Source organism: Mauremys mutica, chromosome 8, assembly GCF_020497125.1.
Source record: "Mauremys mutica isolate MM-2020 ecotype Southern chromosome 8, ASM2049712v1, whole genome shotgun sequence".
NCBI lineage: Eukaryota > Metazoa > Chordata > Testudines > Geoemydidae > Mauremys > Mauremys mutica.
Window position 1 is genome coordinate 28,174,515 of NC_059079.1, and position 19,564 is coordinate 28,194,078.

At 41.5% G+C, this 19,564-nt stretch overlaps 1 protein-coding gene and 1 long non-coding RNA gene across 2 annotated transcripts in view; one reads left to right on the forward strand and one right to left on the reverse strand.

Moving 5' to 3' along the window:
- Positions 1 to 12,751, forward strand: part of LOC123375447 — a 28,874-nt gene extending 16,123 nt beyond the window's left edge. The window contains exons 4-5 of the long non-coding RNA XR_006581453.1: positions 1,951 to 2,058; positions 12,237 to 12,751. This is a non-coding gene — a long non-coding RNA (uncharacterized LOC123375447). The remainder of the gene's footprint in view (positions 1 to 1,950; positions 2,059 to 12,236) is intronic.
- Positions 1 to 19,564, reverse strand: part of LOC123375445 (uricase-like) — a 33,554-nt gene that overhangs the window by 13,781 nt on the left and 209 nt on the right. The window contains exons 2-3 of the mRNA XM_045026327.1: positions 2,946 to 3,164; positions 1,591 to 1,707 (exon numbers count right to left, since the gene is read on the reverse strand). Of these exons, the coding sequence (XP_044882262.1) occupies positions 1,591 to 1,707; positions 2,946 to 3,164 (336 nt within the window). The remainder of the gene's footprint in view (positions 1 to 1,590; positions 1,708 to 2,945; positions 3,165 to 19,564) is intronic.

The window sequence follows — 19,564 nt, forward strand, 5'->3', positions numbered from 1 at the left end:
TAAACAAAAGAAATAGTATTTTTCAGTTCACCTCATACAAATACTATAGTGCAATCTCTTTGTCATGAAAATGCAACTTACGAAGTAGATTTTTTTTGTTATATAACTGCACTCAAAAACAAAATATAAAACTTCAGAGCCTGCAAGTCCGCTCAGTCCTCCTACTTGTTCAACCAAGTAGACAAACAAGTTTGTTTACATTTGCAGGCGATAAAGCTGCCCACTTCTTGTTTACAATGTCACCTGAAAGTGCGAACAGGCATTTGTGTGGCACTTTTGTAGCTGGCATTGCAAGGTATTTACTTGTCAGATATGCTAAACATTTGTTTGCCCCTTCATGCTTTGGCCACCATTCCAGAGGACATGCTTCCATGCTAATGATGCTCATTTAAAAAAAAAAGTGTGTTAATTAAATTTGTGACTGAACTCCTTGAGGGAGAATTGCATGTCCCCATTTCTGTTTTCCCCCATTCTGCCATATATTTCATGTTATAGCAGTCTTGGATGATGACCCAGCACATGTTGTTCATTTTAAGAACACTTTCACTGCAGATTTGACAAAAACGCCAAGAAGGTACCAATGTGAGATTTCTAAAGATAGTTACAGCATTTGACCCAAGGTTTAAGAATCTGAAGTGCCTTCCAAAATCTGAGAGGGACGAAGTGTGGAGCATGGTTTCAGAAGTCTTAAAAGAGCAACACTGTGATGCGGAAACTACAGAACCCGAACCACCAAAAAAGAAAACCAACTTTCTGCTGGTGGCATCTGACTCAGATTATGAAAATGAACATGCGTCAGTCCACACTGCTTTGGATTGTTATTGAGCAGAACCCATCATCAGCATGGACGCATGTCCTCTGGAATGGTGGTTGAAGCATGAAGGGACATATGAATCTTTAGCGCATCTGACACATACATATCTTGTACAACAGTGCCATGAGACTGCCTGTTCTCACTTTCAGGTGACATTGTAAACAAGAAGTGGGCAGCATTATCTCCTCCAAATGTAAACAAACTGAGTGGACTAGCAGGCTCTACAATTTTACTTTGTTTTATTTTTAATGCTGTTTTTTGTACATAATTCTATGTTGGTAAGTTCAACTTTCATTATAAAGAGATTGCACTTCAGTACTTGTATTGGGTTAATTGAAAAATACTATTTTGGTTTTTTTACAGTGCAAATACTTGTAATCGAAATAAATATAAAGTGAGCACTGCACGCTCTGTGTTCTGTGTTGTAATTGAAGTTAATATATTTGAAAATGTAGAATAGCTCAGTGGTTTGAGCATTGGCCTGCTAAACCCAGGGTTGTGAGTTCAATCCTTGAGGGGGCCACTTAGGCATCTGGGGCAAAAATCAGTACCTAGTCCTGCTAGTGAAGGCAGGGGGCTGGACTTGATGACCTTTCAAGGTCCCTTCCAGTTCTTGGAGATAGGTATATCTCCAATTATTATTATATTTTATTATTATTTAAATAAATGGTATTATATTGTTTAACTGTGCAATTAATCATGATTAATTTTTTTATCACTCCATTAATCTTGATTAATTTTTTTAATCGCTTGACAGCCCTAGTACTTTTAAATACCTTTTCTAGACGCCGCCAGGGTACCTCTTGAACATAGGTCTTGACGTACACCACATGACAATATGATGAAATTAAGTGATTGCAGATATCCAGGGCAAATTGTTCTACAGTTTGGATCTAAGAAAACAAATAACACATTAGAGAGCACCAATTATCTAATGTATATTGGCATGCAGAATACAACATGCACAGTTTGTCTGGATCGCTGTAAATATTTTGAGTGAAAATGGATTTTGTTGTTGATATGGATGCCATTCAATTCTGGGTTTATAAAGACTGTCTTTCTACCCATCTAGTCAGCACTGTAAACTACAATGGGAGCTAAAGATTCACATTCATCAGCGATCCCTTTTTCCTTAGGTAAAGTATCATCCACACAAAGGAAAGGAGAGGGCAGGTAGAATAACTGGATTGAGAGAAGCCACCTGGTACCTGATCCTTAGAAAATGTAATATCAGAACATTCCTGGTAGGTGGTCTCATTGAACAATAAAAACTGCAGAAGGCTAAAGGGTAAAGATGGGATTTCATAATGAGACTGAGAATTTGGTCCATAGTGTGGTATAATTAGGCTATATGGAATAAGCAGATTAAAAGAACAGCTGAAGCCACTGAACTGGGGGTAATTATACTTATATTCTTTGAAAAGCTTTTTGAGATCTGCTGATGGAAAGCACTATATAAGAGCTAGGTATTATTATTCTTATTATTTATTATGAAAGAGTGCACAGCTCTCCTACTACAAAAGGTACCTGAAGACAGGTGTGAGAACAGTGCTGCCTTTGTCAGACAAAAGACTACACAGAAAACTGAAGGGAGGCCCAAATTTCCAAGTTTAAGATTCAGAATTGGATTCATACTTTTTCAAAGTTCAGGGGTAAAAGATCGTAGGGGTCCAAATGCAAAAAAAGATTCATGATGGAGGGCAGGGTTGTCAACCACACCTAAAAATGTCTTCCACATATAAAATGACGATTATCCACACTTATGCACCAAATACCAGATGAGAAAGTCAATGTTGTGTATGAAGAATTTAGTACTGGAAAAAGGAAAGATCCAGTTCAAAATCTTGAAGGGAGCTTCAGTGCCAAACTAGAAAGCAGGAAGCAAGAAAAACATATGAAAGAGAGTAGGAATTTTGCATTAGCCAAACTCTCTTCAACTTTTGCCTAGACACGAGCGTCTCGACCTGGGTGAGCTTTGAAGGGAATAGGACAGGGCAATGCAAGAGGAGAGAGGATCTTTTGAAATAGGTTGACAATAGAAAAGTAAGAACAACGATCACTTCCAAACAAATCTGGGGCAGCATCATAAATACCAGTCAGTACAATATTAAATAGAATCGTTTAAAAATACCCCTTTGCATTTTGCCAAAGCTAAGACAATGTTCTTCATGGTGTCAGTAGGGATAACTGCAGAATTGTCTCCATGCAAGTACTCATTGACAGAATCCAGTCTAATATGTACACAAGCTTCCACTTCTTTAATGCAGTGTTTCTTGTCCTCTCTTCTAATGCGAAGGAGTTTAATCACGTTCTTTCCATACTCGGAATTCAGGACTTCCACATCTTCATTCTGCAGTGAAAACACAGGCATTTCTTATTCAATGGAGAACACAATTATAAAGGAAGCCAGAGCCAGGCTCAGCTGGATTAAAAAGCTGTTTCTTTATCAATGGCGATCATTTTATTTTTGTGTTTACCCTGGAATACTACAATCAGTAAGGTCACACCCAGAAGAAGGTGTGAGGTTCTGGCAAGAAGAAAGAAACCATTTTAAGGAGATACTATTATTAATAGTAGTAGTGATATTTAATGTTTTTATTGTAAAAGCCTCAACTGTTATAGGCCCTGTTGCTCTGGACAAGTACTCCATGTAATCTGTCTGTTGTCTGAACAAGGAGAGATATAATATGCCATTATGGCTATTAGACTTGATTCACCACTGTGTTACTTTTGGTTTATATGGAGTGTCACATGTTAGGCTGAAATCAATGGAGTTACATCAGCTTAAAACAGAAATTATACACTGCTGAATGAGGCCCATTATGATGATGATGAAAGGGTAATAATTGGAGATATACCAATCTCCTAGAACTGGAAGGGACCTTGAAAGGTCATCAAGTTCAGCCCCCTGCCTTCACTAGCAGGACCAATTTTTGCCCCAAATCCCTAAGTGGCCTCCTCAAGGATTGAACTCACAACCCTGGGTTTAGCAGGCCAATGCTCAAACCACTGAGCTATCCCTCATAGTGTGGTAGTACCAAGGGACCCTACTCATGAAACAGGACCCCACTGTGCTACACACTTTGCAAACACATAAAAACAGACAGTCCCTGTCCTAAGGAGTTTACAGTCTGAGTATAAGACAAGAGACAATCCATGAATACAACAAATAGGAGAGGAAAAGGAAAAAATGAGATGAGATATTATGTCTCTTTCTGCACATTGCTCAGATGTTTGAGTAACAAACACCCCAGGCTGTAACTCTAAGTGACTACAGAATATTTGATGGAGTGACTCTGGATTTATCTTCCTGTAGCTGAGATCACTCTGGAGCGTCAAGCCATGCCATTGGCTCAGATCTACACACTCATTTTCTGGCTTTCTCCTGGAAATAATGAATGCAACCAGCCAAAAGGTGTCAAACTCCTTTTAAACCTCTCCCCAAATTTGTAACAGCAACAAAATGTAAGCAGAAGCAGTAGGGTCTTGCATTATTTCAAAGCTACTAATGCCCTGGAACACACTTATTTCTCAGACTAAGGTTTTCTTTCTACATATTAACTTGGTTTATTTTTCTGGTTGGCATTTTTTCCCTATTACCTTTAAAAATATATTTATGGTTTTCAGTTACTGCCGAGGCTTCTAGTAACAATCCAACTAAGTATTTAAAAGAACATATTATAATCATTATTAGTTATTACTTCAAAGCATCTACAGCCTGCTGAGTACTTCACAGAAAAGATGTAAATGACAAGTCTTTACTCCAAAGTCCTTGCTGTATAAATGGTAGATCTGTTACACAAATGAGACTATAACATACACCAAGAAAAGAGGTGGTCAGAAAAGACTCATGTTATCAATATATGAGGATATTGTTAGTCCAGTTAGGCACACAAATATGTACTGGTCCAAAAATGGTGGGGTGGGTGGGTGGGATTTTGGGAGATCATAGGGTCCTAAGTAGTGATTTGAATGGATCAAGGACAGAGGTTTGACAAATGGATTTCAAAAAGGTATGCCAAGCTATGGGGCAGGATGGAGGAAGGGGTGGAAGCACTTGTGGAAAAAAAAGGCAAAAGAGGTATCAGATTGGCAAAGCAGAGGGTATGGCAAGAATGCAGAAGAAGATCAGGTGAGATATTTAGGCAGGTTTGTGACACACTGTGCCCTATGTGACACTCTGTGCTCCATGTTTACCATAGAATCATAGAATCTCAGGGTTGGAAGGGACCTCAGGAGGTCATCTAGTCCAACCCCCTGCTCAAAGCAGGACCAATTCCCAACTAAATCATCCCAGCCAGGGCTTTGTCAAGCCTGACCTTAAAAACCTCTAAGGAAGGAGATTCCACCACCTCCCTAGGTAACCCATTCCAGTGCTTCATCACTCTCTGAGTGAAAAAGTTTTTCCTAATATCCAACCTAAACCTCCCCCACTGCAACTTGAGACCATTACTCCTTGTTCTGTCATCGGGTACCACTGAGAACAGTCTAGATTCATCCTCTTTGGAACCCCCTTTCAGGTAGTTGAAAACAGCTATCAAATCCCACCTCATCCTTCTCTTCTGCAGACTAAACAATCCCAGTTCCCTCAGCCTCTCCTCATAAGTCATGTGTTCCAGACCCCTAATCATTTTTGTTGCCCTCTGCTGGACTCTTTACAATTTTTCCACATCCTTCTTGTAGTGTGGGGCCCAAAACTGGACACAGTACTCCAGATGAGGCCTCACCAATGTCGAATAGATGGGAATGATCACATCCCTCGATCTGCTGGCAGTGCCCCTACTTATACAGCCCAAAATGCCATTAGCCTTCTTGGCAACAAGGGCACACGGTTGACTCATATCCTGCTTCTTGTCCACTGTAACCCTTAGGTCCTTTTCTGCAGAACTGTTTCCTAGCCATTCGGCCCCTAGTCTGTAACAGTGAATGGGATTCTTCCATCCTAAGTGCAGGACTCTGCACTTGTCCTTGTTGAACCTCATCAGGTTTCTTTTGGCCCAGTCCTCTAATTTGTCTAGGTCCCTCTGTATCCTATCCCTACCCTCCAGCATATCTACCACTCCTCCAAGTTTAGTGTCATCTGCAAACTTGCTGAGAGTGCAGTCCATGCCATCCTCCAGATCATTAATGAAGATATTGAACAAAACCGGCCCCAGGACCGACCCTTGGGGCACTCCACTTGAAACCGGCTGCCAACTAGACATGGAGCCATTGATCACTACCCGTTGAGCCCAAAATCTAGTCAGCTTTCTATCCACCTTATAGTCCAATCATCCAGCCCATACTTCTTTAACTTGCTGGAAAGAATACTGTGGGAGACCGTGTCAAAAGCTTTTATATGATTTTGATATATCCTATACAAAGTATGCCTTGTGTGGTATCATGTGAAAACTCATAATCTGCTGACCATTATTATCTTGGTAAAATGTGTGTGGCAACTTTGCATGTAAAGTTATGAGACTACTGTATAGGAAAGATTTTACAGTAACATGTTACAAAGTTAGAAAAGAAGGCTCAAACTAGTTTTTCAGAGACAAAGACACTTGCAGGTCAGCAGAATGCTAAAGAGTCATTACTAAGGTCCTTCTTGAATCATGGGATGGTTGTCAAATAATTGCAGCTGAGCTGCGGACAAGATATGGAAAATTGCAGAAAAGTAATAAAGGGCCTTTATTAATTGCGGTAATTTGGAAAAGCCAGAGAAGACTTTACTTGTATAAGAAAAGTTTTCTGGAACAATATAAACACTCAAGTATTATGTTATGCCTGATCATTTTTTTGATAACCAGACATTTTGCTGCAACCATATTGTAGTCATTAATGTGCAGGGCTAACAGCTCGAGCACCGCATGCACAGGGCTGGCAGCCTGAGCCCCAGCTGCTGGCAGTTCAGATAAATTAGGTTTTACTGCACTAATGGGGGAAAAAGTGTGTGTTGCAAATGCCAAAATGTACGCAAAATAGTGGACTGTGAAAAGTAAGCTAATTAAAATCAAAATTGCGGTGGAAGCCTAATATTGCGGGATCGGCAATTTCCGCAATATTGGAAATTAAGTAGGGCCTTAGTCACTACCTGTTTAACTGGAGATTCCCCAGCAGCGATGTTGTAAACAAAGTATTTACAATTAATCTGAAGGACAGCTGGCAGATCACATATGCAATGGAACTGCTGATCCCATGACCCAGCAAAGACTTTTCCAGTACAAAGGGTCAGAGTATAAAAAAAGAGAGACAGTGACCACCCCATTACCTCTCCTCCCCCATCTCTACTCACGGCAGTGAGATCACTTGAAAGATGATAGCAGCATCATTGGATCAGGGGGAGTGGTCCTAATTGGTAATCTTTCCAGTTAGTATGGACTGCTGAAAGTTTTTTTTTGGGGGGAGAGAAACCTTTTTTATTTCAAATCTTGTTTAGCTTGGTAAAGTTTAGGAATTAGTTTGCAGTTTTATCCCTTGTGTAACCACTTCTGACTTTTATGCCTTCATCACTTATAATCATTTCAAATACATTTTTCTCTAGTTCATAAACTTTTTATTCTTTTACCTAATCCAGTGTATATTTGGATTGAAGTGCTTTGGGACTCCACTTCAGCCAATAAGACTTGAGCATATAAACATTACCCTTTGTTGGAATGTCAGACCAATATGAGTTCATGCTCTGGGGTCTACTGAGCAGTATAAGACGCACATTCCTGGGAGGCAAAGCTGGGGTTGTGGAATTTGCAGGTGTTGCCCTGTATGTAGTTCATGAATGGCTGGGAGAACATTCATCTAACTTTGCTAGGAATGATTTTAAATGCTAATGGCTGTGCATGAGCAGAGCTTGGAGAGGCCACTTGTCATTAGCAAAGCAGTGTAAAAGGCACCCTGGTCTGGAGCGTTAAAGGGACACGGTGGTTCAACAGTCCAGATTGTACCCTGGGGGATGTCACAAGGGGCTGTATGATGTACAATCTTGAAAGTAAGGACAAAAAGTTTGAGCTTGATGGTCAGCAGCACAATGGGGATCTGTAGGGGATGAGGTTAGGAGGAGGTGATAAGGGGGTGGGACAGTGATTAGAGCATCATGAAAGAAAGCAAAAAAATGATTATTTTCAATAATATCCAGAAAGAAGCAGCAGTAGCTGATCAGAGGTGCTGGATAAGGGGAGTGAAGGATAAGGAGGTTTCAGCTGAGTGGTAGGGAGGCTAGTGGTGGTATCAGTCTTGATGGAGAGAAGAGGTAATGGAAATAGTGTGGGAGGAAAATACTCCATTTATAAAAGTCTACAGCAGGTTCACTCTGTATTACATTGCTTTCTTTGTACTATAGCATAAGATGTAAGTGCTATATTGTAGTGTATTCAGTAAGAAGTAGAAGATGATGAAGAAATGCTAAAGATACATATTCAGTGTCTTTGAGGTAGCATGGTATAGGACAATGATACCACTACAAGAGACTACCTCAAACAGGCAACTTCCTGCCTCAGTAAATTACCCTAAACTACTGCAAACTGTTTGCAGTACAATTCTGCCCCACCTTTAATAAAAAGGAAAACCTCTAATAATGAGCCAATTTTTGTTGGTTGCTTTAAAACAGTTTTGACTGTAAATGCTTTATCTGTACAACAACATGGACAAAAAAGGTTGCAAGCTCCAATATAAGATTGCAATTTTTTCTGTACTACTGATCATGCTGTTCATACGATATACTTTATATGGTATATTCATCCTATTTCTTCAATATAGAATACAATATGATAATGAGAAAATAGGCTATTTCCATAGATTTTGCAACAGATGCATTACATTAAGTGTAATGCTGAGCACAGCTGGTACTAATTTTATATTTTATAATTATAATTTTATATTTATATTTTAAAACCTATCAATCAAATTGTTTTATTATTGAGATTAATTACTAAGATCAATGTGAACTTGAAGATGAAGTTCAAACTTCCAGTTGTCATAGTACCATTTGCTTTCCTACATATTCTTTGTATGGTGAGTTATTGCAGAGGGACATGGTGCGAACAACTGCCGGAAGCGGCGTCTGACTTGAATGGAGCTAATCCCCAGATGCGGCTACCAGGAGGTGCCCAAACTGTAAGGGAACCCTGTTACAGGAGGCTGAGGGTCTTTAACACCTCATGAGGGACATTCATCAGTTTGCTGGATTAGACCCAAAGGTAGTTGAAGCTGCTTAGCACTAGAGCTGCTCAGGCAATGTGTTTTTAATTCTGCAAGTAAATTCAACAAAAATGAAAACATTTTGGCTGCGTCAGCACTTTTCATGGAGTCTTTCAGGTTTCTGTCAGAAAACTAAAGTTCCCAGTGGTCAAAAACAAAGAGAAACAATCAGAGTGTATGTGTAAATAAAAATCTAGCTTCCGGGGTTGGTTGTTTTTGTTCATTAATGAAAACCGGAAAAAATTGATGAAAACTAAAAATTTCCCACAAAAATTTCCATTTTGTCAAAAGTAAAATTTTTATTGCCAAAAAAATTAATTAAAAAAATTCAAGCAACTCTGTTCAGCACATTGAGCTCTCAGGGAAGCGACTGGCAATCGCTTTGAGTGTATATGAAACATTCCTCATTCCATCAACATCTGTTGAACAATTTCAATTTCATCTGTTCAAATTGTGTAGCTCTGTCATGATTACTTTGACTTGCTCTGTGGTATCACAGACAGTTATAGCCGACTCACTGCATTGTGGTGATAGCTGACAGGGGATGAAACTGAATCAAATAAGAGAAATGCACTTCAGAAAACAGCTCCTTTAAAATCTGGTATTTGCTCATTCTGTGCAGCTGACAGAGAGACTCTTTAGAGAGTCGCTTTGCTTTGCTGTTATTTAGGCCTGGTCTACACTAGGCGTTTAAACCGGTTTTAGGAGCGTAAAACCGATTTAACGCCACACCCGTCCACACTGAGAGGCCCTTTATATCGGTATAAAGGGCACTTTAAACCGGTTTCTGTACTCCTCCCTAACGAGAGGAGTAGCGCTAATATCGGTATTACCATATCGGATTAGGGTTAGTGTGGCCGCAGATCGACGGTATTGGCCTCCGGGTGGTATCCCACAGTGCACCACTGACCGCTCTGGACAGCAATCTGAACTCGGATGCAGTGGCCAGGTAGACAGGAAAAGCCCCGCGAACTTTTGAATATTTCCTGTTTGCCCAGCGTGGAGCTCCGATCAGCACGTGTGGTGATGCAGTTAAAAATCAAAATAAAGAAAGAGCTCCCGCATGGACCATGCGGATGTGATCGCAGTAAGGGCAGGCAAATCTGTTCTATCAGCGCTCCATTACAGAAGACGAAATTCAAAATCATTTAAAAAAAATCTCTAGACGCCATAGCAGGGGCTCAGCGCACTGCTGCGTGACAAGCGTAACGGAAAGCCAAAGAATCAAATGGACGCTCATGGACTGGAGGACTCAAGCTATCCCACAGTTCCTGCAGTCTCTGAAAAGTATTTGCATTCTTGGCTGAGCTCCAAATGCTTCTAGAGTCAAACACAGTGTCCGCGGTGGGTCAGGGCATAGCTCGGCAATCTACGCACCCCCCCACCCACCCCCAGAAGTGAAAGGGAAAACAATCCTCTCTTGACTCTTTTACATGTCTCCCTATCTTTACTGAATGCTGCAGATAGACACGATGCTGCAGCACTCAACACCAACATCCTTGCTCCCCCCCTGCCATGGGTGTCTGATGGTACAATATGGCTGATATCCATTGTCATCATCAGCCTATTGGCACATGGGGCAGTGCAAAAGGACTGGTAACCATGCAGACTAGCATCCGTTAGGTCGATCAAGGGTCCCTGCCCCTAATTTTTTCTGGTAGATGGTGCAATATGGCTGGTTACCATCCTCATCATAGCAACAGGGGGCTGAGCTCCATCAGCCCCCACCCTTCATGTGTAAAGAAAAGATTCAGTTGCCCCTGGACTAGGAGTGGGATGCTGGGCTCCTCTCCTACACACTGCTTAATGTCCTGTCTGGACTATCATAGCAGCTGGAGGCTGCCTTCCACTCATTTCTCACTAACAAGTCACTGTGTCATCACACAAGTGGGGGGACAATGCTATGGTAGCCCAGGAAGGCTGGGGGAAGAACAGAATGAACAGGTGGGGTTGTTGCAGGAGCACCCCCTGTGAATAGCATACAGCTCATAATTTCTGCAGGATCTGACACAGAGCAGCTGTGCTCTCTGGTTATGATATACAGTGGTTCTCTAGTACACTTGCCCATATTCTAGGCAGGACTGATTCTATTTTTAGATACCAAAAAGGAGGGATTGACTCAGGGAGTCATTCCCAATTTTGGATTTTGCACCCCTGGCTAAGAGCAGCCAGGGGCACTTATGACAGCAACAGATGGTGCAGTGCAAAAGGACTGGTAACCATGAACATCTTTTTACCAATTTATGGATTGGTAGATGGTACAGTATGGCTGGTACCATCTCTGCTGTCATGCAAAAGCAAAAGCATGCTGCTGTGTAGCGCTGCTGAATCGCCTCTGTCAGCGGCATCTAGTACACACACACACAAGGCAAAACAGGCTCCATGATTGCCATGCTATGGCATCTGCCAGGGCAATCCAGGGAAAAAAGGCGCGAAATGCTTGTCTGCCGTTGCTTTCCCAGAGGAAGGAGTGACTGACGACATTTACCCAGAACCACCCGTGACAATGATTTTTGCCCCATCAGGCACTGGGATCTCAACCCGGAAATTCCAAGGGACGGGGGAGGCTGCGGGAACTATGGGATAGCTACGGAATAGCTACCCACAGTGCAACGCTCCAGAAGTCGATGCTAGCCTCGGACCGTGGACGCACACCACCGATTTAATGTGTTTAGTGTGGCCGCGCGCACTCGATTTTATACAATCTGTTTTACAAAACCGGTTTATGCAAATTCGGAATAGTCCCGTAGTGTAGACGTACCCTTAGTTCCTCCATTGTCCCTGTGGGCCGCTGAAATTTCCTGCAGAAGTGAAGATGGCAACCAGGATGACGGTAAGTAAAGAACATATGCAGAGACGTTTGGGAATGTGAAATTATTAAATAGCTGGTTTACAGAACTGTACTGCACATCAATCAGTGTTTTCATCTTTTCTACTTTGTAGGTAACCTTTGAGCTGTATGTCAGAGTGAAATGTAGATTACTGAAACCTGATTGAATTTCTTTGTAAATTACCCATCACTGCATTATGACTAACTGTAAAATTATCATTGGTTTACAAAGTATTAATTTCTTATGTCCACAGAGCTTCTAGGATCTGAAAAGTTCCTCTGAAGGCAGACTCAGTTTTACAAAGTATTCTTTTTTTTGTCCTTGTGATTCAGCAAAGATTTTTTTTTTTTTTACTCATGCACTGAACCTTTTGTGAATCACTCAGAACGTGCTTAGTTCTGCTTCATGTTTGCTTGCAGGCACTCCTACCTCTACCTCGTCTGGCCATTGTACCTCGGCAGTTCACATGCTCTCCAGCAGAAGCCTGGGTCTCTGTACTGTCATGGACTGATACAGGAAGAATCATTTCTGTGAAGAACTTACAGTTGACATTCTGGACAGGGCCAATAAGCAGGTGCAATACCACAGAGAGAGGATTCAGAGCAAGTGGAAAGGCACAGGCAGGCTGCAGAGTGCAGACTCCTGCTGTGCCTTCACCAGGGCCTAAGTTCCCTCCATGTTACCATGTGCTGCATGCCAGGAACACTATGGACCATTCGGTGGTTGGATGGCTCATGCAACCAGTACTTAGCAGAAGCTGGACAGGGCAAATCTATGCCCAGCATACTTCCAACCTCATGCTGATCCCCTCCTCACTGCATTCCTCCCCCTCTACGCAAACACTCCTGCAGGTCTCCACAGCTGTACAGTTGTGGCAAGCACATGCTAAACACACAAGAAAAGGAAAGGAGAACGTGCTAGAGGACACACAGAATTAGGGGATTTTTTTTGATGGCACTGTTTGCACTGTTCAATGTTTGGTTTATGCAGTTTGCTTTGTCACTGGTTGTGATCGTAGCTTATTATTATTGTTGTTTTGGTGCTCTAGTGAAGCTGGTTTGCCTGGCAATGCTGTGATAGTGTATTTGTAATACAAGTAAAGGCTTTTATTTTATTAAGAAATTTTATTACTGTCACTGTATCATCTTCTAGTGTGCGTTTTGAATAATACACATAAACACAGGATACAGCACTAGTGGCAAGCTGTATCCAAACAGAAATTCTCATTATAGCTACGTACGTCAATCAGTAGAGTACAGCACAGTCCCCCCCATTACACCCAACCTGAGTATGGGTGGCACAACTGAGCCTTATGTGTACAGCTGTTTTGTGCCATCCATACATTTGAGTATGTAAGGCTTCCTCCTTATTCTTCTGAGCATAATTGTTCTTAGCCCCTACATTTCTAAGCAACTTCAACTGTCCATAATCTACAGACTGTACTGTCACTTCCTTCCCTCCCCACATCTCTGACCATAAAGAAGTGAGTTAGAGACTGTTAATTTACGCTGTGTCTTGGCATTTTTCCTGTGGGTTCGGGTTAGAACTGTAACTTTTTTCATATGTGTTTACTGTATTTGAACATGTGTGTGGGAGAGATTTCAAGAAACCAATCAAGTACTGGCAATCTGTTCATCTCTTCTATTTTCATTATCCTTGTGCTCTATAAAGGGAAGATGCTGTTTACAGTCTCACACTGTAGCCAAGCAGCAGGCAGAAATGTTCTGTGTATGCTAGAGAAAAAAATGGGGAAATGCAAAAATAGGTATCTATTTAAAGGCATGTGTCAGTTCATTTGCAATTTCAGTAGAGATTGTCCTAACCCACACAGTTTGGATCTGGGTTTTCAGCACTTCAAATTTAGGGGTTATTTGAATCTGAAGGTTTGGGATCATTTGCAAAATTTAGATACAGATTTGGATTCCGATTTCAGAAATCCAGCAGTCTTTAGACCTTAGGTTTAGGTGCAGGCTGATATCTCAGTTGCAGGGTTATACACTATTTGAGTTGTCACTATTAGTTACTGGCATAGGGGCTGTCACCACTGCTAATGTTTCTGTGCCTTCATATGGGTCCACTCAGTCTGAACCACTGATTCCCCCATGAGAATGTCTGCAAAGGAAGCTGATATTGCAAACGCCAATGCCCACCATCTGTAACTAGGCATAGATTTCCTTCCCTTTTCCTCCTCAGAAATAAGAACCAAACTATTACACGGCACTCAAAAGTGTACAAAGTGCTTCACTGAAGAAGTGGATGCTTGGTTTATGAATCACACATTTGGGGGGGTAGAAACAGGTGTAGCTGCAATGCCGGTTCTTTTCGATTTTAAACAGCTTTGACTATTTTTGCTTTCATTGTGTATATTTGCATGATAAATGGAAAGTATCTAGTGTCAACATAGACAAATGTTAAGAAAGAACAGAACTCTGTGAAGAATTCTAGGATCAATGAGATAAACTGAATAGATCTTTTAAAGGGATAGGACCTCAGGCAACCTAAGTGAAGCTCAGATTGTACTTCGTTGATTCAGAAAGCCAGTACATGTTATATTCAGTCACCTAGACTTTAAATATCTACATTTTTTTTAAATACATACATGTACATTTTTCTTTTTAAATCTGCCACTCTGTTGTCAAGCAGTTAAACACTGAACACAACAATATCTTCTGTTCTGGTGATTTAAAAAATATCCCAACTTTTGTTCTCCCTCTGCCGCCCACCTCATCCTCTGCCATGGAGTGAAGGTTCTGCTGCTGGAGGAGAAACCCAGTAGCATCCTCTTTCGGCTGCCTCTGAGAGGAGCCTGTTGAGATGAGGCTGCTGCTTCAAGAAGGCTGATGCCTCAGACCCGTTGTCTGGAGATGGGGGAGAGCTGGTTGCCTGGCTTCTTTTCTAGGAACCCTGGAGTCTACTTCTCCTCAGTGCCCAGGTGAACATGGCTGTTCTGGCAGGGGGGCACTGTCCCCCTCAGACAAAATGAGAATATGAAAACAAAGTAAAGCTGGCAGTGTCAAAATCAGACACAAGAGGGCAGATCCTTTAGTTGGAATAAACTGTGCTATGACAATTTACACTGCTTGAGGATCTGTCCCAACATGTCTGACACAAACTCACAAAAGCAAGGAAATGTAAAGTTAAGCCACCTCACAGTACATACCTTCTACTTGTCTTCTCATAAGCACACACCTTACCATCGTCCCCACTACTGGACACCACTGATCACACACCACAACTTGAGCACTGCCCCCCTACCCTTTCTGCACACATGCCTTTACCAGATTATTTTCCCCTGCACTGGTGGTTGTGGATGTTTGGTGTAGTAGTTAATTGTGTTGGGAGAGGGTAGTTTGGCAAAGGGGCAGTTAAATGGGGGTGATGGACGATTGCCATCCTTTGCTGGGGAAGGGAGAGTTAAGCAAATTCAACACACAGAAAAAAAACTAAAAGTGCATGAAATTTCACACCTATTGGCCACCTACTTTTAAAGAGAAGCAGGAATTTATTTCCCCTTTTAAGCCCATTTTAAAACATAATCCTAACTCCTGATTTGCTACCAGGTGCCTCCAGAATAACAGAAACGATATTGCAGCTTTAACAATGGAAGCATTCAGTGATGAGCTGGAGGGCTCACAGGGGCTCCTTGCTAAAATTCTGTCATCAAATGGAAAGGAGTTATGAGGAAATTTCCCCTGCTTTAGATGGGGTCAACCCCTCTCCACTGATGATTGTACCAACTTTCAGGCATTTAAAAAAGCAAAAAATCTAGGGAAGGACAGTGTGGACCCCCCTTATGGGCTCCCTCCCCCATTTCAAACTACACGAGCTGAACGCTCCACTTCACTATCGGTTCACTTAGTGCAATTCTCAGGACCAAAGCAGAAACATTTCTAGTGAACTGCATGTCATGTAAGCTTGTTTGCTAAGCAGTGATTCTGCTCTGGCTGCGGTTACAATGACAGAGGGTTATTCCTGAAGTGAGCAATGAATGGATTCTTGGCCAGTCTATTCTCTCCAAGCGTATACACCCTTGGCCCATTTAGCCAGGGAGAAGGAAGAACAACTTAGTGGGAGCCCCTTGTTTGAATATTAGCAGCACATTCCCAGAGACATCACCACGCTCCATAATTATCCCCAGAAACAACTCCACCCGCATATTAATTTCTATTAATTGTTGTGTGGCTCTGATTATACCTTTCCTTTTTAGGTTCTGAGAAAAATACCTCACTGAATTACTCAGCCCCTAATTTTATTAAAAGGCATGAAGCTATCAGTACCCAGGAGTTGGTAGTACAGCATTGTCAGCAGTCTGCCTAGTCTGTGTGATTTCTCACCACAGGAGATCAAGAACAGCCCAAGCCTAACTGTGCATAGTACATGATGCAAGACTTGCTTTTTCACAACATCCTTCCTACAATGACAAGGCTACAGAAAGACCAGACTCCATAGATACAGATAGAAAATGACAGAGAGAAGGGAAAAAGAAATTAAAAACACAAGGAAATGTGTGGGGGAATATCTAGCAGTAGAGACCATTCAATATTCTATGATCCCAAACTGGAACTTCATACCTTGATTAGGTATGAAGTGATTAGGTACTTTATAAATACCAGTTTAGATTAGATAGTTTTATACTGAGTTATTGGACAAAGAAACCTGTATCTTCAAGGTCAGAATGGATTAAAAGACCAGTTCTTCCAGGCTCTGAGCAGGAAGTCCTCAGAACCTTTCTGGCCTTTCCCTGAGGGCATGTATACTTGTACCCTATAGAACATATTACTTATCAGCTCAGGGATCCACCAAAGACATTTAAGACTTGAGATCTATATATGAGTTAAATTTGATCATTTCTATTTTAAGTAGGTTAAATTGTTGAGTATATACTTTTCCATAGGGTTTTTAATCCATTTACCTAAGTGTAAAGCACCTTCTATATTTATATTAGATATATGAGGTATGTTTTATAAGGTATATTTGATGTGTTAAATATTTTTTTAATGAAATTGTAAAATAATAAAAATGAGTATAAGGAAAAAAATTATCCAGCTTGTTGTTGACAAAAGGTTAATGTACAGTGTAAGTGATGTCAGTGATGCCTGTTGATTTTAGCCTTACTTCATTGTTTTTACAATTTTGCTGATCTTAGATTTGCACATGAGATGTTTGGGGACAATTATGAGTTTCTTGAAAGATAAGTAAAAGTAAGGAATGTGCTCCCATCCAACGGGCCAGTTTGCAGTGCTGGGACAAAGTTAAAACAGTGCAGGCTTCTAAGAGCAGAATATTGTCCTCACTGCTACCCAGGACCATTCAAAGCTGGATGTGAAAGGAGGCAACTGTAATTCAGATTCCTACCCGCTGTTCATTGGAGAAGTGAACAGAGATGTGAGGGGGATGGTGGTGGGGTGTGTGTTTTAAGTCATGTAGGATACATTTTACAGTATTGAAACTTCACTGGAGTCTGATGCAAGTCATTAGAAGGGACACCCCTCTCTTAAAACCCAGATTGGCCTCCATCCCAGGCTGATACTGGAAAACTTGCCTTCTGTAATTTGGCGGCATCAGAAAAGTTGACTCATGACAGTGGAGTGATAGACAATGTTATTTATATATTTTTAAAAGTCCTTCAATGTTTAAAGATTCTTGTGTTCTTTTGATTCTCGCATCCCTTGTTTTGGGTCATTGTCCTACAATGTATCCCAGATTTGGGCTTTGGCGACTGAGAGGTGTTGAATACTCTGAACTGCCTGTGATATGCTCTAAAACTCAGAAAGCAGCAGCTTAAGAACATCCCCATTATAGAACAGTCCTATAGAATATAATAGAGATGAAACCAGCATGGTTCTATATAAATGTAATAGGGTTCTATAAAACATATAGACTTAATGAATGATCTCCCTTCCCTTGGTGCTGCAATATTATCTGTTCCCCAGTCTCTGAAGGAGGCAGGTCATTCTCGATACTGACTTAGCAGCCCTGAATCTGGAAGGATTTTCTTCTCCCTGCTTTCCTCTTTGGCTTTTAAGGGTAGCACGGCAGAATCAGGATCAGGAAACCACTAACTTCTGCTGAGGTCACTGTGTGCAGGAGAGAGCAGTTATTACAATTGTTCCCAGTTGCCCAAGTGCCCTGCCTTCCCTTCTGCTCTGCAGTCACCTGTGCAAGTGTAACACTGACAGACCTCGGTTGCCGGCAGGCAGGATTGAACTGGGGACCTCGGGAGCTTAGTGCATGAGCCTCTACCGCATGAGCTAAAAGCCAATTCTAGAGCAGACTCATTTATCTCTCTAAGTGGTCTTGGTGCCACTAGATGGGACAGAACACCACACCCAGGAGGTGTGTGGGTTACACAAGAAGGCAAGGGATTGGGGAAATGAGAGTGAAGAGGAGAGTAGAATGAAGAGGAGAACTCAGGAGATGAGAACTGGAGGAGGAGAGAGCAAGTCAGGGAAACAAAAACAAGAGAGGAGAAGACAACTGATGGAGAGAGAGAAACAAGAGGATGGGAGTGAGGTTGCAGCAGGCATGAGAGGTGAAGGGCCAATAGCAGTGGAGGTGGGGAATGAGGGTGAGAGAGATACAGAGGGTAGACGGACAATGTGGGAAATAAAAAACCCAAGAGAGGGGGGAAGAGAACAAGATGGAAAGGGGAGGCCTCCCTGAAGGGTGGGGAAAATGTAACAGAGAATCCAAGGAAGGAGTGAAAGGAACTGGACCTGGGGAGAGAAAGTGCTCTTAGGGCTGGGGAGAGCAGACTCAGAAGGGGAGAAGGCAACCTGAAGAAAAGAAAAATGAAGGAGATGTACAGAGAATCCCCCAGGTGGCGGGGAATGGGAGAGGTTAGAGGCCATGGGGCAGGATAGCAAAGAACCAGGAGAAGGAGAAACAATTAGCACTTGCTGTTTATTGCACTTTCCTTCTCTATAACTCACTGCACTTAACAAAAATGGTTAAGCATCATTCACCCCATTTTAATGATGGAGAAGCTCAGGCAGAGAAGAGATGACAATGAAAGACAAACTAAAGTAACTTGTGCTGCTCAGTGGCAGATTCAGGGGTAGAACCCAGACGTCTCCACATAAACATCTTGGAGAAAGAGAGAAAAGGTTTCACATTAAGAAATAAATACAGAAATAAACACCTGAAAAGAATATAAGATCAGAAAAAGCTAAATGTGCGGGGCGGGATGACATCAAGAAACAGGAAAAAAAATCAACTGAGATATAGATAAAATTGTCTAGAACCCCAAATCCTCCTTTTTATATCTGCAAGCACCAGTGATAATTGAATTTGCTAAAAATAAGAAGGAAAAGTCCATGACTTAAATAGTGACACAAACCAATTCATTAGTGTGAACTTAGATTGACCCAAAAGTAAAATCTTGTAATAATAAGCTTAAACCCAACAGATCCGTTTTATAAACATTCCAGTGACAGCAGTAGGTTTTGCAACTCCCCTGCAGTGTTTTGCAACTCAAACGTTACAGCAGAGAATCTGAAAATGAAAGTAACTTCATTCATTTGCACTGCCCTGGCTGAGAGAAATGCACAAATTAAATAAAGAGCACAAATAATGATAAGCAAGCTGGGTTCTTTACATTCTTTCATGTGGGTGTTGTTAGTAAATGCCTTTGTTTACAACCGGTAGCTTTTTAGGTTACAGATAAAAATCAAAGTCAGGTTATAAACACTGCTGTTCAGAAGTTTTACCTTATTTCATCTTAGCCCCCTAACACATTCTTTTCCAT